Source organism: Drosophila elegans, unplaced genomic scaffold (genome assembly GCF_018152505.1).
Source record: "Drosophila elegans isolate 14027-0461.03 unplaced genomic scaffold, ASM1815250v1 contig_208, whole genome shotgun sequence".
In the NCBI taxonomy this organism is placed as follows: Eukaryota; Metazoa; Arthropoda; class Insecta; order Diptera; family Drosophilidae; genus Drosophila; species Drosophila elegans.
The window spans coordinates 7617317-7632241 of NW_024545578.1; the positions used below are offsets into that span (position 1 = coordinate 7617317).

A 14925-nucleotide genomic window follows, 5' to 3' on the forward strand; every position below is an offset into this window, starting at 1 on the left:
TCGGTCAAAGACTAATTGAACTAAATTTATTGACATTTTCTTTTCAAATGATTCAGTAAAGTACAGTGTAAGTCACTACAAAACAAAATCAGAGAAAGGTCAGATACTTCGCAGACATTTTTAAACAGCATTTTTTTAAAAATATGTTTAACAAGTGTAGAACTTTTCGCGGATTTTCAAGTGTTTTCGAAGAGTTGAACTGCTGACGTATTCAATGATCAGCGATCATGTTGTTCTGCTGAAAACGCCCAATGACTCCTCAAAGGGTGTATTAAATATTTTTAAGGAATCCCCCTACCAAAACTATCCGCATATGTGGTCACACAAACAATGTTAAGGGGCTGCCAGACTGTCGGGCAATTTAAATTTTTTCTTAAATTCCAAAATTATTTGCTAAGAGAAACTTAAGTTGAAGTGTATATAACGTTCATACTAGATAATATATATTAAAGCAACGGTATTTTAAAGCGCATTTACCTCTTGAAAAATATTTTACAATTGTTAAGATAACAGCACAGGCGGATATTTTAGCGTCTTGTTTTAACTGGGTGCAGCCACACTATTTTCTTTCTTTTGGCTTTCGTTTCCGGCGAGGTACGTGCAAGAAATTTGTGCTCCACGTTTTTGGCTTAAATTAATGTTTTATTTTACATTTTAGCGTTGATTAATACATTCAACAAAAGAAATGGTGGGTCCCCGACAAAAACTTCCAGCCATCTTTACAGCAAATTGGCGAATAACCTGCAAACGCAATAGGAGCCCCAGCCCACGTGCAATGTGAAGCCTTCTGGCGATAAAATGCCAAAAAAAAAAATTAAAACAAATTATGGGCGGCATATAGTTTGAGGTCTTATAATATCATAGTGCCAGCAGCTAAGCCAAAACGAGAAAATAATGGACTGTAAACAATCCACGAATGATGGCTTATTGTATTCCCGGTTCAAAACACCAGTGCTAATAAGTATGTTTTCGATTGCAGGGTATTGATATCAACCACAAGTACGATCGCAAGGTTCGCAGAACCGAGCCCAAATCCCAGGATGTGTACCTGCGTCTGCTGGTCAAGGTAGGGCTGAGATTATAAGGATTGTCCAGCGATACGGTGGATTAATGTGTGTGTTTTCCCTCTATCCCTGCAGCTGTACCGCTTCCTGCAGCGTCGCACCAACAAGAAGTTCAACCGCATCGTCCTGAAGCGCTTGTTCATGAGCAAGATCAACCGCCCGCCGCTATCGCTGCAGCGCATCGCTCGCTTCGCCAAGGCGGCCAACCAGCCGGAGTCGACCATTGTGGTTGTCGGCACCGTCACCGACGATGCCCGCTTGCTGGTGGTGCCCAAGCTGGCCGTGTGCGCCCTGCACGTTACCCAGACCGCCAGGGAGCGCATCCTGAAGGCCGGCGGCGAGGTGCTGACCTTCGACCAACTGGCCCTGCGCTCGCCCACCGGCAAGAACACCCTGCTGCTGCAGGGCAGGCGTACCGCCCGCACCGCTTGCAAGCACTTCGGCAAGGCTCCCGGTGTGCCACACTCGCACACCCGCCCCTATGTCCGCTCCAAGGGACGCAAGTTCGAGCGCGCCCGTGGTCGCCGCTCCAGCTGTGGCTACAAGAAGTAAGCACCCGGCTGACTGGACTGGATTTGAAATCCTTTTGGTTAAGATATTGATTTTTCTCGCCGCCGCTTAAGCAGCACGCGGCAATAAAGAGGTTTTTATTCCAAAAGGTGAAAACGAGTGGTCCTAAATCTATGTAGCATCTAAGCGGATCCTAGTGGAGGTGCGTGCTCCAGTAATTGATTATCGGCTGATCCTGCGGCTGTACGCCCAGCACCTTCTTCAGTTTGCCCTGCACGCTGGTGGATTTGGCGTGGTTGAGGCAGGTCACTTTGCTGTCGGAGGGAATGCGATTGGTTTATGGAACTTTGAAGCATTTGCTAGAGTTCTTCTACTCACTTTTTCCACTCCTCGATGAGCACCTTTGTCTGCTTGTTCAGCACCAGTTCTGTGAAATTCTTTTCCTCCACCGCCTTTAGAAGTTTCACCATAAGATCTGGCACTAAAATGAGAAAATTGGTTGAAAGAAGCTTAAGAAACTAAAATGGATTTCTATAAGATATTCTTGTCGTTTAAAAGATTGTCCCACTGCTTCGGTTCCATCTAAGAAACGTTAGTATGATAAACACAAAGGATGCAGGATAACATTTTGACTAATTTATAACTCTCATGATTTGCGAAAATTCCGTAAAAAAGAAAACCGAAACACCACCACACTGATGCTTACATTTTCTGGGCAGTTCTCCAGGCCATTTGACCGAAACCTCGTGCCCATTGACGTGCTTGTCCAGGAAATCGATTCGAAACACTGAGCCACTGGCCATGGGAACGGCTATGTCATTGGACACGGATATGATCTTGTACTCGGAGCTGATGGAGTGCTGGTGCTGGGCATCGATTCGCATCAGATTGTGCATGGGCTCGGGCAGCAGTTTCTTCAGGCAGACCATGAAGCGGAAGGTCTTCCTGGGATCCCCTCGGACCACGATCTTGACCCCAGTCAGAGCACAATAGCACACCGTGGCGAACTCTTCCTTGCGCACCACACTCTTTAGATGTCGCAGCGAGAAGAACTCCTCCAGATCGGGGTCGTCTATGCTCTCGATCATTGGCAGGGTGGAGCTGTTGTAGGTGAGTCGCTGGGCGGGGGGACGGCCACTACTTTGCGGGGGCAGCCAGGGCAGGTTGCCAAAGGTCACGTGCTCGGTGAGGAAGCGGGATCCGGCCAGCAGAAGCCAGGAGAAGTGCGAGTGCAGGTGGGCGAAGATGTGCTCCTCGCCCGTGAGTTCCAGCAACGAGCGCGAGTTGTGCATCAGGAACTGGGCGCCGGACAGACGCCTCTGCCTCTCGGAGTAGGTCAACTCCTCCGCCTCCTTGGTCTTCCGGGCAGCCATCTGCAGCTCCGACGAAACCTTTTTCAGGTGCTCGGCCAAAAAGGGCTTGATATTCAGCAGGAAGTACTTGTCCTTCATGAGGACTATAATGGAGAACAGCTGTGAGTAGCCGCGGGCCTGCAGGTCGCTCACACGGAAGGTGTGGCTCAGAATGTGGCCCCTGGCCGAATCCCCGAAAAACACAAACTCGCCATCCTTGCTTGGATCGGTCCCATTGCTCAAACTGAGGACCGCCGCCTGCTTGACCAGACTGGCCACTTCCGGCAGCACCGCAACCTTGGTGCTCACAAATGTGGCCCCGCTCTCCGTGTCCCTGCTGTAGATGGCACTGTTGTTCCTGCCCATCGAGTAGTTGCAGGCGGAGCAGGATTTCTGGGTCTGCTGCTGCTGCTGATCCAGGGGCAAATCCTCCAGCTTGGTGTCCCTCAGGGTTTGGGTGCAGAAGATGGCGCAGGGACCATGTGCCTCGCAAAAGTGGCACAGTGCAATCACGGCGTTCATAGCAGTGAGCTAGTTTCTAAGATTTCCTGGGGTAATTATTCGCTCGTTTATTTACTGTTTACCCATGTCATAAGATCTGCAGTGTGACCAGCTACGCAAAAACGACAAGGGGCTAAAATTTCCCTGGCGATTTAGGTGGCTTTTGAGAGTTTGGCGGAAAAATTCAAATGTTATAGCTAAACAGATATTTCATATTCCTTTGTGGTAAATCTAAATAAATATTAAATAATTTTATTATAGATTTACTTTTAATTTTCAAAGAATTATTTTAATAATAATTTTATTTTTTCTTGAAATATATTCATCACATTTTTTAGATCACAGCAAATATTTTTTTAAGTGGAACAAAATATGTTAAAGTAATTTTAATCACCAAATTTCGATAGCGAGAAGATGATCTGTATTTACTTACCAAATTAATTATGCAGAACGAAGAGAGTTGAAGCAGACACATATTCTGGATGTCTTTATAACCTAATTTGTTCGGGATGCTAATTGGCTGTGTAAATATTAGTTTTCGATCGCAAAGCAGCTCAGATTGGTACCGACATAAGTGGGCTTCATTCTTAAAAAGTTTAGTGCCCCTGCCAGACGCTTTTACAATGCAATTGTTGGCTTGGATATATTTATTAAGTTGGTTTTTACCGTGGGTTAAAAGTGCCTATGACGTGGTCGAGCCCACAGTTGGCCAAAATATTACGGAATATCTGCATGCACGCCAGAAAAGACACCAATTGATCTACAGAAATGGAGGGACCATCCGTTTGGTAGTGGGTGCCGTTATGTCCACCCAACTTGAGGATCCCGTGGTCTGGCGCAGCATGGTTTACTATTATGTTCTGCACTTTGGAGCATTTACCCTACCATCAGCGCCATTGTATCCGTGGGACAAATGGGAGACGATCTATGCTCGATCGCTTCAGGAGAAGATCAGGAGCTTGGATGAATCCCACGAGGACGACACGCGAACATTTGCTTATGCTGCTTTGGAAAACTATATGGACCAACTCAGTGGATCGGTGGGTCGTGGTCGTCAGTGCTTGTTGCGAGGGATTTGTGAAAATGCCCAGGTTCATCATCACGTGGGAATCATGGCGGAATTACTTAACGTTCTGCTCACGTAAGTTGGAATTTTTGAGTTTTTATTCATTTTTAAGAGTATTTTAAACTATTAATCATATCTTTGTAGACCTGGTAAAACGCGTTTGGATTTGTCCTATACAGATGCCTTAACAGCTGGGAAAGCTGGGATCGATTGTTTATCTCACTTTCCGGATTGTCCAAGAGGTGAAAGTATCTTGGATGCTTATTCTGTACATTTGGATTATTAATATTCCAGAGACTTTGTAGGCAAAGCTAATTATATTTTTTAAAATAAGCAAAAGAGTATTTTCTGGAAATATAAATATAATATTCATTTATATTAATATAGTAAATATAAATTAAACAAAAAAACGAGATACAATTAAAAATTAATGTGTTTTATTTTCTTACTAATCTTATAATGTAATATGCTAAAAAAAATACAAATTCTATTTATTAAAATGAAAGTTAAACCTTGTTAAATCTTGGTTATTTATAGATTACCGCTTATAGCATTAAGATCAACAGCAAAGACTCGTCAACATTACAATAATCACAACGCCCCTAACCATCTTGGTGCTTTGATGCGTTTTTAACACTAATTGCAAGTGTCTCGCGCCCTTGTCACAGCCACGCCCTCTCAAACTCCTCCAACCTGGGACTTTCTCCTCTGGTAAACCAGACACATGAGTGGATCCCAGCATCCCCCAGCTTTGCGGGCAAAAATCCGTTAACATTAATGGCTTGTGGCTGGTGAAACTTGGGCTTGGAAAGCGGTGCAGCGAAAGCCAACACACGACCGCCATTTTGTCAACAATGGCGTCAATTAAATGGAAAATGCAGCACCACCAACAACCGCCAAGCTGCAAGAACACCAACAGCAACAGCGAAAGACAATAAATGCGTCTTAAGTGGCACATTAGGCTTGCAGACGCTGACGAGCTGAGAAGAGAAGGGGTTTTTACAGGGTGTAGCAGCTGCTATTTCAAAATTTATTCATATATCGTTTGCTAGTTGAACTCTGTACATTAAAGAAAATACTTCTTTTCAAATTTTTTCATGTTTTTTTACAACTTGTGATACCAACTAAAAAACAATTTTTTGAATTTTATTTAGCTCTAAAACAAATTCCATTAAGATATAACTTAAGAAATAAAAGTCATAAACATAAGGTATTATTGAAATTTTAGAAAAAAGGTGGAGCTAAAATTGGCTTAGTTTGGGTTGTAAAACCACATTATTCATATTGATAGATCGAGAATTGAAAGCACCCTGTGGCGAATCTCTAGCTCATGGCTCAGCTGCGCCTTGTGTGCACAGCTAATTCAAATGCGATTATGACAACGCGAACAAGGAAGGAGCTAAGCGGCGGAAAAGACATGGAGAAGGGGATGAAAGTGGGCTGAAAGCGGGATGACAGTGGGATGAAGGAACTATGCAAAGTGCAGTTGGCGAAGCCAAAGGGGGCGGCTTGGGGGAGGCCTGCTCAACTTTGCGGTGTTTGAACTTGTGATGGTGCAGAGCAATAGGTAACTAATGTCTGCGGCTGCCATGTTTATGCGGCAACAATATCGTGATACCGAAGTATTGATTTTTTTACTGTTCACGAAAATTTTTTTAGAAAAAAGTGGAAAGCCATGGTATGAAGTGATTACCAGAAAAAAACTTTTTTAGCTCAACTTGGCATTAGTGTCATACATGGCCTTAATTTATTAGATTTTTATAATTCAGCGGAAAATATTTAGAAATATGATTTTTTTGACTCCCTAACATACGGTGCGTATGATTAATATATATTTTTTCAATATTTTCTTTAAACTTATTGAATCTTGCACGACCTGGTATACTTGGACGTTCAAACCGTCATGCATCCGGCACGCCTGCAACGATGTGCACACATGCTCATCCTCGAGCCGAGTCAACACAGTTTCCTGCCCCTCAGACATGCTTCCGTGCATTTCCGCCCCAAATTATGCAGCAAGACCAAGCAAAATCCGACATCATGACAAGACCCATTAGACATGCACTTTGATTTGGTTGAAAACTTTATTGCGGATACCTATTCTCTTCCGTACTTCACAGCAATCCGCAGCATCAGCTGCAGCAGCAGTAAATCAATCATCTTCCACAATCAACAGCCCGTCGAGGAAGTTGAGACCCCGAGGACAGGACTTGTATAGACCCAGGCAATTGGCTCCAGCCCTTCCGGCGGCATAGGCCTCGTGATAGGAATTATCCAAATCCGCTTTGCCGGGACTAAAATTATATATGATATTTTTTAATAAAACCTTGTTTTTTATCTTCGATAGAATTTCACTCACCTGAGTATGATATCCATAATTTCCGAAAACACACCGATGTGGTGATGTATCTGAGCATTCTCGCAGATGGACCGCAGTAGGCATTGCCTGCCCATTGAAAGGTTGTTGTTCCTTCTGCCGATGTACTCCTCCAGAGCAGTGTAAACCAAGAGTCTGGCATCGTCAGCATATCGCACTTCGCCATTGGCCGTTTGCCGCTCGATGTTCCGCCTCATTTGCGTCAAGGATCGGGCGAAGGTGCCCTCCCACTTATCCCATGGCCAGATGGGTGAGGTGGGCAGGGAGTAGGAGCCACCTTGCAGCGTAAAGGAGAGCACACAGGATCGAAAGGTGACCTTGTCCTCCAGGGGAATCGGCAACGAAGGACCAATGCTGAACTTCATGGACCCACTATTCTGGTAGATCAGCCATCGCTTCTGTCGATGTCCCATAAACTCCGTGAGGTTCCGAGAGCTCAATCCACGTGATGGCAGGGTGAGAAGACCCACCGCCAAGAGCAGACCCGTTGTCCACTTCATGCTTCCAACGACTAACTGCAAATATAGGCGTCACAGCTTCAATTCGGTTTGAAATCCCCCGTAAATTAAGTGAGCCGTCATCTCTGGATGACAAGTGAAAATTTCGGAGACGCAAACATTTGGCCAGGCAATTAGCATTATGAATGTGACAAGAATTGGATTACACTGATAAACGAATTTGGAGAAATATAAAAAAAAAATTTAAGGGCTAAGTTAAATCATCACCTTTAGTGTGTATAATTTATTTTAGTTATAAGTTCCTTATTGCTATTAATCCCTAGAAATAAAATTATTAATAATTAAAAAAAAATAGTGAAATTTAATTTTAAAACTAAAAGCAAATGAAACTGAACAGAATAATTAAAGTTTTCTACTTTTATTTTATTAATCTGAGAAGTAATGTAGTAATTTTAACAAAATCAGGCATAAAGAAATACTGAACAAATAAAATCTAGCACAAGCTAAATTGACTTTTTTTATATGGTAAACAATATTTTTTCATGTGTGGCCAGTTGCTTTTGGTTTTCTATTTGCACACGTGAGTGGATCACTGAGTGGACAACAGCAACCAATTTGGGTTCGGCCCAAATGAAGTGACCCAACAGCCGAGATCAAGATGAAAGGTCACCAAAATATATGGGAAATATAGCCACTTAGAAGACCATTAAAAGGCGGGGAATCTTCGCACACAATCAGCTTGCAGAGCGATGAAACGAAAAATGTTTTGCAAATTATTTAGACAAATAGGGGAGGTGGTACCAACCGCTGCCCTACCGCTCCAGGCGAAGATAATATCCTTTTTCGGGTTGTTTTGTGATTTGTAGACGTGGCCGGAAATGAAAAGCAAATAGCTGTAGCAACAGCAGCAAGCAAATACATTTGTTTAAATAACAGCAGTGGCAGTGGCAATAACAACAGCAGCAACAATCGGCAAACAGCAAACAGAGCTGCAAACCACAAAGATGAAGGAAGGAGAAAATGGATTCAGAACCGCAGTGGCACACACACAATTGGTTACACGATACGAAAAACCCATGTGGGTTGACATGTCTGACCAAATCACAATGCCGCGCAACTTTTCCAACCCATCCACCTGACCCTCGGACATTTCCGTTTTCTGGGAACAACAAGCGGCTGGCATAAGAAATAAATTCATGTCGACAATTTGAATGATTTATAGAAAATGCGTGAAGACAAAATTTTCACATGGGCAAAAAATAACAACTCAGACCTATGCGTAGGCGTAAATAAAAAGATCAACAAAAATACCTACCAATTTGTAGCAATAAACCCAAGTACTATGCACGTATTAGGCTCTTTGTCATTCATATGCCAGACTCCTTGAAATCGACCAGTCATTGTTGATATTTTTATATAGAAAGTTACTGTGTTAGCTATTCTAAGCATTTTAAAAATAGATTTTTCATTGATACAACGAATAAAAGAAAAACAAAATATGTTATCAAACAAACGGATTTTATTTGTTATGGTTTTGCAAGTCCAGCTTTTAATTTTATTACTTTATTTAAAAGAAAAAGATAATTTATAAGGAAGTTATTTTAAACCAAAGTTATTTTTAAACCAAAATGAAAAAATCTTCAGAAGAAACAGATAATTTTTTAACAAGTTATCTAAAATGTATAACTTGAAGAGTTTATATTGTAGGTTATATTTCAAAAATTATAGTTTTTAAACCAAAATGATAGAGAGTGAATTTTGTTGCCTTATTGCTTCGATTGCAAATGCCCCAAAATGGAAATTTTAAAACCCTCTGTTCCTCTGCATTACGTAAAAGTAGAAAGTAGTCCTGATTTATTAGTGCATATGTGCTTCTGTTTGCAATAGTTTTGCCAAAAGCTTGTTTCATTGCAACATCGCCGTATCTCATACTCAGTCATATGACATTGTACATGTTTTTTCCCAGCTGTCTTTCCATATTTTTACTTGGCCTGTTCGCATGCTCCTTTTGCCCAATTTGGCACAGCCAAAAACTTTATTTTCCTTGGCCGCAATTAGGCAGCGGGTGAAGTAGGGAAAAGGAGCTGGAAAAACAATATCTGAAGTGTGGTGCTGGGCTCCACCCCCAGGAACATTTCTCCAAATGTCAGGCAGCCTGAAAAAAAGGACGAAGAAAAAAGGAAGTAACAGTGACACCCAATGGACTTGTAGCTACCTCATTCGACCTTCCTACACCACCACCCTCCCAAAAAAAAAGACGACTCCCCAGAGGGAAGTTCTTCTTCTTCAATTTCTCACACAAACTGTATATAATATTTATTATGTTGGCATAATAAATTGCAACATGAGGCAGATTCATTTTCGCACTTGCGGACATTTTTCATTTCGTTGCCCGCCGGGCAGCATCTGCTTGGACTTTGGCGGTGCGACTGGAAAGGGGGCGGTTGGTTGGTGGTTGTATTTTTTGTGGGTTCGTGGGTGGTGCTTTCGGGCGGTGGTTGTGTGCGAAAGAAGCCATGGCGCCACATCCATGTCGCCACTGCTGGCCTCGTTGCGGTGTTGCAACTGATGAGCAAAAAGTACTTGTTGCCATATTCTAGTTCGGTTCAGAGGCACTGAAAGTTCAAGTATCCCTCGAACAGAAATGAACATTGAAGATGCGTATTATTTTGTATTCATTATCATCATATCATAACAATAGCCTTACATTCATAAGGAAGGCATACAATGCATAAACAATGCTGCTAAACTTTCAACTTTTCTAAACCAATTGAAATATAACATTTTCCTTTCTAGGTTAATATACTTTCCTAGAGAATAATTGTAAAATTATTAAAGTTATGTTTAGTTTAGTTAATTTAAACCCACAATATTTGTTTTCATATTCAAACTTAAAAAACCACATCTATTTGCAAACCTGTAGCTAATCGTAATTCAGTACGTGAACAAAATTTAATATAAATTCTTAAGCCGATTCTTACCATTAGTATATTTGCCAAAAAATATGAAACCGAGGCTTAATAAATCTTGTCTATTATTATTAAAAGCTGAGTCAAAGGTTATGTGTATCCACATATAATCAAACTGGTTCCCTTCTTGGCTGCACTGATTCACCTGGTCTTCCTTCGCCTTCTGCCTTGGCATGTGAACATTTTAAAAGGGAAATTTAATAAACCTTGTCCTATTTCATGCTCATTAGTGTCATGATAAATTGTAGAGCCACGTAACCGGAGCGAAAGGAGGAGACTCCGGTCCGTGGCCATTTCTCAGGTGAGAACGCTGAATGGAATGGCATGGCATCGCGAAGCCCATGTAAATGTGGTTCGGGGCAGAGCAGTTCAAAGGCCAGTGGTGCTTAACTGTTGCACATTGCACACACCCAACACACAAATGGCCATAAATTAGAAAAGTTCGCCTCTGATGCGGACAAGTTGCCTTTGATTTGCCAGTTTTGTTTGCTTGTTGCCATTTTATAGCCGTTTAATGTGCTGACATGTCGGCAATTACATGAGAAAGATTGTCTGCGATTGGAGGGCGGGAAATGTAAATGGAGTTGGGTGAGTGTACGGGTTCATAGAGTTCACATAAATTCAAGCAATAATCTCATTGTTTTCGCATGCGCTTCATTGCGCGGTTTTTATCACGCATCGTTCGAGGCGAGAAATCGAGACACTTTTCGCCATCTGTTTGCCTTTTTTTGTTGTCAACAAAGTTTTGCAGACACAATATGTCTGCGGCAGTCGGTTGTCTATATATACATATTTATATATTTTCCTGCACGTCCGTCTAACTGAATGCTGTCTGTCCTTCCAGTTGCTTCCATCTGCCAACTGATGTAGCTACTTTTATGGTTGATGTTATTACTTTTTGTTGTTGCCTCCTATTTCCTCCAATTTTCCCCTGCAGGATACCCTCTGGCTGATACTGCGTCATGCAACAGCGTAAAAAGTTGAAGGTTGTTTCCCAGAATGCACAGCAAATATTATATACCCTGGAAAATGAAAAACATTGCAACGCATTCGAAAGATGTTTTCAGAATTTTAGATACAGTTATGAATTTACTACGCAAAATTCTTAAATTTTGGTTGTCAACTGTGTACGATTTGTATTTTATTTAACAATTATTGTTTTCACAATGCTTTTGCTTCGTCAAAATCGAGAAATCGGTCACATTTTTGTATGTGCTATATGTTCAGGGTAAGAAATTAAACAATTATTGATAACATAGGATCAAGTATGTATTTTCACTAAGAAAGTCTTGAGTCTTAAAAATCCCTTAACAATATAAATTATATAATTTCAACAGTATATGTATTCTTTAGGAAACTGAGAACAAACTGAAATGCTCTTTAAAATATAAATTCCAAAAAGGAAAAATATTTATTATTACCTTCTTCTGAAACAGAGATTACCATTTTTTCAGGGTATCTAACATAACTAACTTCAGCTGCGGGTTATTGTTTTTTCTGCTGTTAGCAGCATTGCTTTTTGCCTTTGTGGCTGCATCTGCACTTCAGACGTCGCCATGCTCGTGGTTTGGCGACGACATTTAAAGCGCCATGAATATGCAAAACTTTTACACTTGCTTTTTATGCGCAAATGTATAAATTGAGGGAAAAATGAAGAGGCGAGGAAAACAAACGCCGCTGGCTGCAAGGATATTTTTTGTGCTCTCCGGGCTCAGTACTATTAGTCGCCAGCATTGGCAACTGGCAACTTGTGCCGCCAGGAGGATGTCAGGATACTGGGATGCAGGGAAGCTGGGATGTTGAAATGCCCACCCCCTCCATCGCGTAATAATTCTTCAATAATAACGGGGAAGAAATGGCGGAGGCCAAAGCGTTTGTCGGTTAGGTGGGAAATGGGATCCGGCAGATCCGGCAGTTCCGGGGTCTCCACTGCTTCTGCTGGAGCCAACTCCATTGCGGGCTATAAAATAAACACTCACTCACTGCTGCCACTGCTCCTTGTCGCGTTATCCTTTTTCCTGCAGCTTCTCATTGTGCACTGAGAAAAACTAAATTACAATCGTTTGAATGTTAAAGGAATTGCAGTCAAAACATAAGAATTTATTTTTCATTCATCACTTGCCTGCTGATAACATTAATAATAAATGGGTGACATCAAGTACAAATTAACTTAGTATTGCCTATTAAAAATATATATTTTCTGATACATATATCGGATCCTCTCTTTGTCATTAAACTATTGTTAAATCACACTAATAAATAGCTTTCTAGTTCACATAGTTAATTTCAACTTGAATTCTAACAGCTAAAGACTTTGTTAATATGCGTCAAATCAAACAAAATTAAATTGAAATAATCCGAATCGAACATCCAAGAATTTAATTTATTTGTAGTGTTTAGCTTTTTCTTGGCGCTTTTTGTCACTAGCTGCGGTTTAAGTTTTCGTGCTTCTTTCACGGGTTTTTCTCCTTTTTTTTTGCAAATGCGGCTTAGTGAAATTTGTTTGCATTTGCAATGCAGAATTAAATTATTGCTTCCTCTGCACCCATCCCTGTCTAACTTTCTGTCTGCTGCTGTTGCGGTTTTTCCCTGATGTTGCTGCTGTTGCGCTGCGTGTTGTTGTTTTGCGCACCGCAGCAACATTATCGCCGGGTTTTGGCTTGTTATTTGAACGCCGCTCAGAGACATGAAACTTTGTTGCCACCAAGCACTGCGGTGTGCGGGCCATATTGATTGGAAGACGTTTAAAGTCGCCAAGAGTTGGCCAAGGAACTGTGGGTCCCCGAACGCGGTTCAAGATGTTGCCGTGAGATGTTTTTGATAGCAATCTCATCTATTAAACGCTTTTAAAAGTAATTTGCCACGCGCAAGAGAAAGACCGATAAAAGCCTTGACAATAATCAAGATGGGGAGTTTAGACTGTTATGGAACCAAATAAAATTATCTTGTCAGCCTGCCAAAAAACATAGTTTTTTTGCAACAAATAAATCAAAACTAAATATTGGATTTTTTTCGATACAAAAATATAATTCAATTATTAATTTTAATGCAGACAAAATTAACCTCTATTAATATAAGTACCTATAACAATCCTACCTTACAGGTAATTTTTCAGACCGGTCATCTCCAACAAATATATTTAACTGCTGGCTAAAAACTATTCAGACTTATTTTGCCACGTTAAGCACTTTTGTAGAAAAATAAATCAGGAATTTTGTATGTTTTGTTTTATTTGTGCACCATTTTTTGGCACATCCTGAACCTGTCGCTGTCCTGTCGCTTATTTGCCGCTTTGCATTCATTCCAAATATTTACCGCCACATTTTCACAAACAATTTTCGTATGCATACTTTGGCAGAGTCAAAAAAGCAGTCGACTCCAGCAGAAAGCCAAATCCGGCAGCAACTATCTTGAGTCAGGATTCAAGAACAACCAAGGATGCGATAGCTACCGCACACTCACAACAGGACACCCGCTCGCAGCTCCCATGGTTCCTTAATGCGTTTGTCTAAATTATGCGCGACTGTTGGAAGGCAACGAAAAAAAGGAGGGAATAAGTAGGACGAAGTTTTTATACCCTTTCAAAACTTTATCTAGTAACTGAGCAAAATAGTTTTTTGGAAACTGTCGGGATAAAATGGATTCAAAGGGTTTTTACCTAACTAAAAGCTCGAAAAAACTCTAAAGTTGTTTATAAATTGTTTCACAAATAACAGATATATACAAACGAAGAAATATACAAACGTTCGAATCGCCAATGCTTCAAGGTAAAGTTTTGTAGTTTAAAAACGTATTATTTTATGGTTTAGAAAATGCTACAAAATTGGTATTTCTTTAAAAAAAATATGGTAGTTCCCTCTGAATAAAAGGACTAAGATAAGATGTTTGAAACAAAAATATATAATACTCCGTGGAAAGGGTATAGAAAATATAAAAAAGACAAAATAAACTCAAGGAAGGAAAAGTGGCGACGAGGTAACAGCTCGGATCCTGGCCTGGCTGGCGAAGTTTGCCAGCTTGCAGCCCATAGTCATGCCCATGGATGAGTTGGCCCGGGCATGAACTGTGACCCCGGACAGGGAGCAGAAGTCAAAGCGTGCGGGGGTTAAATATGTTTTTTGTTATTTATGCAAATTCGTTTCTGTGTTGCCAGCGACCTGGGCTTTGTTGTAAGTCATAATGGCCTACACGCTGCGAGTGAGAACGGGGTCCTCCAAAGGGGTTTTCCAGGCTTCTAACCTGTTGGCATTCGGGCTTCGTGTTTATGTGCCAAACACTCGTGCTTTCCCCTTGTTTTATGCAAATTTCCTAACCGGCCGCATTTTCTCGTACATTTTTCACAGCAACTCGGAGGCTGAGCTATAGCAATATAGCACTCGGTTCACAACTTTGTTGCAAGTTTGCCCTTGCCGGCATTCTATTTTCCTGGCTACATATTTAATGCTCAACAATAGACTTGAATAATGAATACCTTGCCTGCGACATTCAACACACACAGACATCCACACTTGAGTTCAATATTTGACACTTTTGGGGTAGCACTTTAATCTCAAATTTGTGCCCGCCTCCCAGTTTATTAGATTTTGTGTCATAATTTATAATATGCCCGGGCCTACGAATTACTCAAG

At 41.3% G+C, this 14925-nt stretch overlaps 4 protein-coding genes across 4 annotated transcripts; 2 read left to right on the plus strand and 2 right to left on the minus strand.

Annotated features, from left to right (window-relative positions):
• The first annotated feature begins 537 nt into the window (after positions 1-537).
• LOC108146920 (60S ribosomal protein L18) lies at positions 538-1730 on the plus strand. Its single transcript, XM_017273164.2, has 4 exons — positions 538-594; positions 659-688; positions 980-1066; positions 1140-1730. The coding sequence occupies exons 2-4, from the start codon at positions 686-688 to the stop codon at positions 1614-1616; spliced, it is 567 nt and encodes a 188-aa protein (XP_017128653.1). The 5' UTR covers positions 538-594; positions 659-685; the 3' UTR covers positions 1617-1730.
• LOC108146919 (folliculin) lies at positions 1695-3537 on the minus strand. Its single transcript, XM_017273163.2, has 3 exons — positions 2281-3537; positions 1953-2055; positions 1695-1888 (listed from the first exon to the last, which is right to left on the minus strand). The coding sequence occupies exons 1-3, from the start codon at positions 3446-3448 to the stop codon at positions 1768-1770; spliced, it is 1392 nt and encodes a 463-aa protein (XP_017128652.1). The 5' UTR covers positions 3449-3537; the 3' UTR covers positions 1695-1767.
• A 386-nt stretch (positions 3538-3923) lies between these two features.
• On the plus strand, positions 3924-4828 carry LOC108146671. The gene is made up of 2 exons (XM_017272725.2): positions 3924-4568; positions 4638-4828. The coding sequence occupies exons 1-2, from the start codon at positions 3937-3939 to the stop codon at positions 4777-4779; spliced, it is 774 nt and encodes a 257-aa protein (XP_017128214.1). The 5' UTR covers positions 3924-3936; the 3' UTR covers positions 4780-4828.
• A 1729-nt stretch (positions 4829-6557) lies between these two features.
• LOC108146654 lies at positions 6558-7370 on the minus strand. Its single transcript, XM_017272699.2, has 2 exons — positions 6853-7370; positions 6558-6787 (listed from the first exon to the last, which is right to left on the minus strand). Exons 1-2 carry the CDS (start codon positions 7368-7370, stop codon positions 6646-6648), a joined length of 660 nt encoding a protein of 219 aa, XP_017128188.1. The 3' UTR covers positions 6558-6645.
• Between the last annotated feature and the right edge of the window lie 7555 nt (positions 7371-14925).

What these genes read in the sequence shown, in the direction of transcription:
- LOC108146920 (XM_017273164.2), top strand. An exon ending in ACCTGCGTCTGCTGGTCAAG is followed by an intron (nt 1,067 to 1,139) that starts GTAGGGCTGAGA and finishes CTATCCCTGCAG; the next exon opens with CTGTACCGCTTCCTGCAGCG.
- LOC108146919 (XM_017273163.2), bottom strand. Translation starts at nt 3,448, where the DNA reads ATGAACGCCGTGATTGCACTGTGCCACTTTTGCGAGGCACATGGTCCC. An exon ending in TGGAGAACTGCCCAGAAAAT is followed by an intron (nt 2,056 to 2,280) that starts GTAAGCATCAGT and finishes TTCTCATTTTAG; the next exon opens with TGCCAGATCTTATGGTGAAA. An exon ending in CTCATCGAGGAGTGGAAAAA is followed by an intron (nt 1,889 to 1,952) that starts GTGAGTAGAAGA and finishes TCCCTCCGACAG; the next exon opens with CAAAGTGACCTGCCTCAACC.
- LOC108146671 (XM_017272725.2), top strand. Translation starts at nt 3,937, where the DNA reads ATGCTAATTGGCTGTGTAAATATTAGTTTTCGATCGCAAAGCAGCTCA. An exon ending in TTACTTAACGTTCTGCTCAC is followed by an intron (nt 4,569 to 4,637) that starts GTAAGTTGGAAT and finishes ATATCTTTGTAG; the next exon opens with ACCTGGTAAAACGCGTTTGG.
- LOC108146654 (XM_017272699.2), bottom strand. Translation starts at nt 7,370, where the DNA reads ATGAAGTGGACAACGGGTCTGCTCTTGGCGGTGGGTCTTCTCACCCTG. An exon ending in ATTATGGATATCATACTCAG is followed by an intron (nt 6,788 to 6,852) that starts GTGAGTGAAATT and finishes ATATAATTTTAG; the next exon opens with TCCCGGCAAAGCGGATTTGG.